The 7770-nt window shown below is 35.9% G+C and overlaps 1 protein-coding gene and 1 long non-coding RNA gene across 3 annotated transcripts; one reads left to right on the top strand and one right to left on the bottom strand.

The window, feature by feature from the left end:
- The first annotated feature begins 2707 nt into the window (after nucleotides 1-2707).
- LOC133875676 (probable pectate lyase 5) lies at nucleotides 2708-4603 on the top strand. Its single transcript, XM_062313877.1, has 4 exons — nucleotides 2708-2882; nucleotides 2983-3735; nucleotides 3828-3966; nucleotides 4054-4603. The coding sequence occupies exons 1-4, from the start codon at nucleotides 2767-2769 to the stop codon at nucleotides 4273-4275; spliced, it is 1230 nt and encodes a 409-aa protein (XP_062169861.1). The 5' UTR covers nucleotides 2708-2766; the 3' UTR covers nucleotides 4276-4603.
- A 1015-nt stretch (nucleotides 4604-5618) lies between these two features.
- On the bottom strand, nucleotides 5619-7218 carry LOC133876540 (uncharacterized). 2 transcript variants are annotated; one of them, XR_009901560.1, is made up of 2 exons: nucleotides 7047-7218; nucleotides 5619-6279 (listed from the first exon to the last, which is right to left on the bottom strand). It is a non-coding gene; the product is annotated as an uncharacterized LOC133876540 (long non-coding RNA). The 2 variants fall into 2 exon arrangements; XR_009901561.1 differs by having other exon boundaries at nucleotides 5619-6241.
- Between the last annotated feature and the right edge of the window lie 552 nt (nucleotides 7219-7770).

Raw genomic sequence — 7770 nt, 5'->3', positions numbered from 1 at the left:
CGTTTTATAAACAAATCATATTTTATTCAATTTTTTTTCTAAAAAGTCAAATCTCAAAATTCGCAAACAGAATAAGAATTTAATTCTGATTTCAAAAATTTATCACTCAAATGCACCATCAGTATCTCTCTCCATCTCTGCAATTATATTCTCATCGCCCTCTCTTTGTTTCTTAACTCAATTTAATTTGTTGTAGGGTAGTCTTTCTTCTTCTTCTTCCTTTTTTTTTTTTTTTTTTTTTTTTTTTTTTTTTTTTTTTTTTTTTTTTTTCCTCCTCCTATGATTTAGCCTACAGAATGCACTTAGACGTAGTAAAACGTGTACCTCTTAATATCGGGGGGACCCCAATTGCCTTGCGGAGGTTTGAGAAAAACTTTGTAAGCAAAGAACGAATGTTTGTTGCTGAATATAAAAAGGGTTTTGTAGATGATTTATTTTTTTATGATAATTATTTATTATTTATTTTTTTTTCTCTTATAAATCATTTTACTTTGTAAGCAAAGAATGAATGTTTGTTGCTGGAAAACAAATAAAAATGAATAAAATAAAAAGGGCTTCCCAGATGATCTATTTTTTTATTTTTTATGATGGTGATATGATAATTATGTCTGTGTGTGTGTGTGTGTGTGTTTTTTTTTTTTTTCCCTTATAAATCATTTTGTAGCGTAATTGTATATGAAAAAAACAAAAAAACAAAAAAGGTCATAGTATGATTGTTTATGTTTCTTAAATTAAAAAAAAAATATCCTTAAGAATATAAATTATATTTGTATTATAAGGGTGTTTTAGGAAATTTGATTATAATATGATTCCATTCACCAATCTATTGCATTGTACCAAACAAAAGAATGCATATGCAATGTTCTATTCCACCGTTACAACCAAATAAAAGAATAGGAATAGTTATTCCATTCCACCTTCATCTATTCCCATGAATAGTTATTTCTTTTCCTAATGGAATAGACATTTCGCAAACCAAACGAGGCCTTAAAGAGGAATTCTGACCAACATTAAACATAACATGGGCTAAAGAGCGTGTTATATGATTTTTTTTTTTTTATTAAATTTTAGAGTAAAACCAAATATAGAGAGCTCATTAAAAATGTTCTTAGCTAAGATCATTTTTCTTCTTTACCATCTCGAAAAAAATGTTTTGAAGTTTTATGAAGTATGATTTTTTCCAAATCACTTTTTAAAGGTTTAAATTGTATATTTTTACTCTATAAAGTTTCAATTGTTATTAAAGAGAAATGTTTCTCTTAAAAGAGGTGTGAAAGAGGTGTATGAAAGATATAGGAGAATCATTTCTCGATTTCTCGTTATTAAATAATCCTCCTATTCACTTTTCATTAATTTTTTAACGGTACTGCCACGTCATACCTTACCAAAAGGTAACATGTGTCCATTTAATAAAAATTAATATATATATTAAAAAGAAAAAATAAAAATTATAAATATAAAAAACAGAGGTACCCCACTTCCTTTTTTTTAATTATTTTATATTTATAATTTTGATTTTCCTACTTTTTTTTTTTTTTTTTTTTAATTTTTGTTTTTATATATATGTTTTTTGATATTTTTATTAAAATGGACACATGTTCTATTCTTATTGGTTATGATGTGTTAGACCTTTCAAGGAATTTTTTCCATTATTATAATTATTATTTGAAAAAATTACAATTTAGTTCATCAAACTATTGGCTGTTTTGTAAGTAGCCCTACAAACTGCCAATGCTTGGACTCTAAGCCTCAAAACTATCAAATCGTTTAAAAAATGCCTATTTTTGTTGAAATATGTCTATAATACTCATGTCATGTGTCATTTTTCAATTAATTTTTTTTTTAAATTTTTTTTTTTTATAAAAAAAAAAGGAAAAAGAAAATGAGTGTTTTGGGGGTGGTTGCCGGTGGCCTGCGAGCCACGCCCCTCCCCAAGGGCAGTGGCTGTCTTTTTTTTTTTTTTAAAAAAAAAAAAAATTAATAAAATTTTTCGATCTTTTAGTTTTTTTAATTGAAAAATGACACGTAACAAGGGTATTATAAGCATATTTTGACAAAATTGGCATTTTTGAAACGTTTTGGTAGTTTAGGGGTTAGAGTCCAAGCGTTGATAGTTCGTGGGGTTACTTGCAAAACAACTAGTAGTTTGGAGGACTAAATTATAATTTTGCCATATTATTTTGATTTTTGCTGCAGAGGAGGAACAACTTGTACATATGGGAAAGTAGAGTTTGGATTATATGGGCATTTGATAAAAAAGGGAATCAGGGAGATCCGGAGATCCACGGAGAACTTCTTCCATTATACTTTATTTACAAAGTTAAATTTATCGTATTTGGGGTTTAATTAAGCAACGTACGTACGTACCAACTTGGGGGGGGGGTCTAAATTTGAGTAGATGGAATGATTGCGTTTTTGGACTCATTGTAACTGTTAAATATTATGATCCAGCCGAGAATTTTCCTTTTTTGATTTTATTTTTTTTACTGTATTTATATTCATTAGCTACCAGCCTACCATGATTCATGGGCTTGCTTAACTGCCAAAACTACCGAAATCGGAATCCCGTAAAACCAGAAATCACGAAGCACAATGGCCCCACATGTTTAGTTTAATCACGCCATTTAGCCCGGGTTTTTTTATTTTTTTATTTTTTGACGTAATTTAGCCCGGCTTTAATCTCTTTATATACGTACACTCCCTCCTCTTCCATTCATATCGCACTCTCACTCACGCATTTCCTAAGCAAAGCAGAGAGAGTCGGAAATGGCAGTCCCTTCACTCCCTCTGCTCATCACTTTCCTCTTGTCTCTCCTTCTCCCAACCCTCATTTCCTCCTCCCCTGTTCAAGACCCAGAGCTTGTTGTACGACAAGTACAAAGGTAAGAGGCTCCACCGGAAAATACTTGTTTGTGTTTTTGTGGGTACGTACAATGGTAATGTGAAGAATTATAATGTGTCTGATTTTTTGTTTTATGGCAGGAGCATCAAGAATGCGACGATGGCGGCTAGGAGGAATTTGGGGTATCTCTCTTGCGGGAGCGGCAACCCGATCGACGACTGCTGGCGGTGCGACCCGGATTGGGAGAAGAACCGCCAGAGGCTAGCTGATTGTGCTATCGGGTTCGGCAAGAACGCCATTGGTGGAAGGGATGGTAAGATTTACGTGGTCACTGACTCCAGCGACGATGACGCGGTGACCCCCAAGCCGGGGACTCTCCGATATGCTGTGATCCAAGACGAGCCGTTGTGGATCATTTTTGCACGTGATATGGTGATCAAATTGAAGGAAGAGCTGATTATGAACTCGTTCAAGACCATTGATGGGAGGGGAGCGAGTGTTCACATTGCCGGTGGTCCATGCATTACTGTTCAGTATGTGACCAACATTATAATTCATGGGATAAACATTCATGACTGTAAGCAAGGAGGGAATGCTAATGTGAGGGACTCCCCAACGCACTATGGGTGGAGGACCATATCTGACGGCGATGGGGTGTCCATCTTTGGCGGTACCCACGTTTGGGTGGACCATTGCTCACTTTCAAACTGCGCCGATGGGCTGATTGATGCAATCCATGGGTCCTCTGCCATCACCATTTCAAACAATTACATGACTCACCATGATAAGGTCATGTTGTTGGGGCACAGCGATTCCTACACTCAAGACAAGAACATGCAAGTCACCATCGCCTTCAATCACTTTGGAGAAGGGCTTGTCCAACGAATGCCAAGGTAATTTGATTTATTTTAACACCAAAAAGGCCAAAAAGAAAGTGTGAAACTGTAAAAAGTGTTTGAACATTATAGGCTTTCGCATTACGCAGATGTAGGCACGGCTACTTCCATGTGGTCAACAATGACTACACCCACTGGGAAATGTATGCCATCGGGGGGAGCGCTGCCCCTACCATCAATAGCCAAGGCAACAGATTTGCTGCACCGGATGACAGATTCAGCAAAGAGGTGAAAACTGAAAATTAACCATTTTATTATCTCAAGTATTTTTCTTAATTTGAAGAAAAATGTCAAAATTAACGAGAATTTGTACAGGTGACGAAATATGAGGAGGCGCCAGAAAGTGAATGGAGGAACTGGAATTGGAGGTCTGAAGGAGACCTGATGCTGAATGGTGCATTTTTCACAGCATCAGGGGCAGGAGCTTCATCAAGCTATGCCAGGGCTTCTAGCCTAAGTGCAAGACCATCTTCTCTTGTGGGCACAATTACAGTCACTGCGGGTGCACTGAATTGCCGGAAGGGTTCTCGTTGCTGATTGTGATTTTTGAAGTGTTGTTGGAAGATGATAAATCTATAGAAAATTGAGGAGAGACTGAAGGGGAGGGGGAAGTAAAAAAAAAGGGCACAAGAAACTTTAAGAGTCAAATCTCTAGATTTACTTTTCTTGGCTTTTTTTTTTCCCCTCTAGATTTTCTCTTTTTATCCATTTATTTCTACTCTTTTTTTCTTTTTTCTACTTTTTGACTTACTGTGATGGTCACAAATGTACAACCTCGGCCTGTTTCTCTAGATTCCCTTAGGGAAAGCAAGCGCAGAAGTGTTGCTATATATACTAAATTATCTATTTATAGATTTTATTTAAATCTCTCTCTCACTCTCTCTCTCTCACACAAAAACACAAACATACAAACAGGCGCTCAAAGCACAAAACCCAATGAGCCTCGAACAAATCACGGGATTAAAAAAAAGAGGGAAGAATAATGCAAGAAACAAATCGGACCCAAAAAGACAAAAGAAAGAGAAAATGAAAAGCTCAACCCCAACCAATGAACCAATCATATTGATTCAAGTGATTAGGAAAGTTCAACCACCACTATAACTGTTACCTAACTGGCTAAAACAGAAGAAATGAGCATTTTTTATTTTATTTTTTTTGTGCTTATTGTATTCTTCAGCCAAAGAAATATAGCATTAACTAGGAAAATTACGGGGAAGTAGTCCAAGAAAAAGCATCCAATCCAAGCAAAAATTCAATTCTCCCTCCAAAAGAAGAGGAAAAATACAATAATCACTCCGCTAATCCCCTTAGGTTCTCGTGTGGACGGGGCCACAGCCCACATTGGGGAATACAATAGGAGCGAGGGAAAAAAGGAGAAAGCACATGGTTGGCTTGATTGGGATCTTCTTTTGATGGAGGCTTTTGGTGTGGACTGAAATTGGTTACAACTACATGTTTGACAAATTTGCGTATATCAAGATTCAAACATGTCCCTTTCTTGATTTATGAGTATCGAAGACTACTAGCTATCCATGATGCAGCAAGGCACATGCACGTTCAAGTAGGGTACATTAAAAGTATCCCCGTAACATGGCTAAACTGACCTATCCAGTTCCCAGTTCCCAGTTCCCACATGGATTCGATCAGCTCCGCAGGCACTAATAGAGCACTCCAGTCCATTTCCAACCTCTCACATCAGGGTTTTAGTTTGGCCTCGTTAGCTTCTTTTCTTTTTTTAATGAGAAAAGTCTTGCGCATTGTTGCACCATATAATCCTTATCTTTATGTTCATGACACAAAGTACTGTAAGAGCAGATACTCAACCAACGGATAAGAAAATGAGCTATAGGTGTTCGATGAAATGTTTCTGACAAACTTAGTGTAGAGATTTCACTTGTGTTTATATATTATATAAACACCCATTTACATAAACAACATTTGAAGTTTGAATTGTTGTTTCTATCATGAACTTGAGCAGTGGCATTGTCTCTCTGTTTTGAATTTGAGTTGTTGTCTTTAACTTGAAGATGAACTCCTGCGTTACCTTGAGATAACATTTTAGCCGTTGGTTGAGTATCTGCTCTTACAAGTACCAACTTCAATAATTTTCTGTCTAATCTGTATGGTAATGAACCTCAGGGGTTGGATCAAGTGATAAGTAACTTGACCCTAGTGTCTCGTGAAATATTAGGTCTAAGGTTTGACCCTCATTGGGTGTAAACAATTTCTTGTCATGCTTGCGGGCAAAAGCTAGAGCCTTAATTACCCGACCCGAATGTTGGAGGTGTTTTGCACATTGCTGCGTGTATGTATTGATCCAACTGAGAATCTCTTGAAGTAAGATAAGCATAACAAGTAGTAGAAGATAAGATGGGTCCTCACATTGCTCAAAGATGATGGGCCCTTCATGAAGAAATTTCTGGGATGATCAGCAGCTCATGATCCTTTCACGAGGGCCGTATTAAGGGTGTCATTGTCGTCATGGCCTTTGTCCTTAGGAACACTGCACTCTTATAATTGTTAGTAACTTCAACGAATGCTCTAGCAAGTACAAAGAGGGTAAATGAGTTAATACCTCTCTCTAACATACACAACAACACACAAGTATAATTTGAAGAGTCCGTTTCCTTCCATGTCGGTGACAAACATAGCATATGTTGATTTATTTATTTATCCTTTTTTTCTTTTGAGCCAGAATAAACATGGAATAGCGATTGCATTAATGGGTGAAAAAAGTAGTGTCGACAATGCAAATGGTATTTGATGGCTCAACTCTTGTTTCTATTATTGATGGTAAGGATTGAAATGATACTGTATCACACTCAAAGGAAAATGGGACAATTTGTCATGTCTGATAGTTGGCCAAATAAGTGTCATCACTGCAAGGTAATCCATCAAATGGGTGTATTTTCGTATAAAACATGCACTGAGGGATATACTCAAACATGTGGCAGACAATTAGTGGAAACAGACCTAATTGAAATACGACCAGTACCAAAGAGATCGACGATGCATGTGACAATTGTCCATAAAGCAATGGCTTGTCACGCTCACCATAAAGCCACGCCCGGACCCAATGCAACTTGAAGCTTAAGCCAATTATACCAGAAGAAAATGTACGCACGGGTGCGACTGTTTTTACTACAATTTCCATACAAAATTAACGTGACACTTCGTAATTAATAAAATAATTAAGCTTTTATACCCAAAGCGAAAGAGTTGACAAGAATTATTTCACGTTTGAAAACTTAATAATTATAGGTTGAATTAATGAAGAATGACCATGAATATAAAATGTGCTCACTCACCTACCGCACCCCATGATGGATGCAACTCATGTCAAAGAGGTCAAGCAGAGATTGCGGTGAAGACTGAAGACCGTGGCCGACCCAGTTATGATGGTCTAAGTTCTGGCAGTGCCTTTCGTTCAAAACCTTAGAGGTCAATGTTCCCTCAACAAGCCGGAAAAGACTAATTCGGTAGTGGGTGGCCGTCTTTCTAGAAGAAGGATATATAAATTCCCCAATTTAACAGAATAAAATCACTCTATTTTTTCCCATCTAAAATTGATATGATTTTTGAAAGGAGTAATTGCACCATTAGTCATTGTGATATGCCATAATTATTTTTTACTCCTTATGATTTAAAAAATTCATGAAAAGTCTTTGTGGTTAGTAATAATTATAAATCGATCCCTGGAATCAAATTATTCAGTTAAAAATTTTAACAGATTTTGTCAAATGCCATGTCAGCACCACACGTGTCCATCTTAATAAAAAAATATAAATTTATTAAAAAAGAAATAAATATACTTATTTTTTCCTATCCATTATATTCAATATTGATATTGACCTCTGTCATAAATAATAATAAAAAAAAAAAACCAGTTTCTCACAGCTACTTAGGCCTTTATCAACGACCGTGCTCAAAAAAAAAGGCCTTGTTTAATCTTAGTGTACTGAAAAAAATGATGCATCTTCTGTTATTTGTTTCCGCTTTCATAATATTTTAGCACCTACCTTAGTTTAGAAG

Source organism: Alnus glutinosa, chromosome 8 (genome assembly GCF_958979055.1).
Source record: "Alnus glutinosa chromosome 8, dhAlnGlut1.1, whole genome shotgun sequence".
Taxonomy (NCBI): Eukaryota; Viridiplantae; Streptophyta; class Magnoliopsida; order Fagales; family Betulaceae; genus Alnus; species Alnus glutinosa.
Note: the sequence above shows the minus strand (reverse complement) of the source record. Positions and strands in the feature narration are given on the sequence as shown.

Coding starts and splice junctions, on each gene's coding strand:
- LOC133875676 (XM_062313877.1), top strand. CDS start 2,767: ATGGCAGTCCCTTCACTCCCTCTGCTCATCACTTTCCTCTTGTCTCTC. Junction 2,883..2,982: donor GTTGTACGACAAGTACAAAG/GTAAGAGGCTCC, acceptor GTTTTATGGCAG/GAGCATCAAGAATGCGACGA. Junction 3,736..3,827: donor CTTGTCCAACGAATGCCAAG/GTAATTTGATTT, acceptor CGCATTACGCAG/ATGTAGGCACGGCTACTTCC.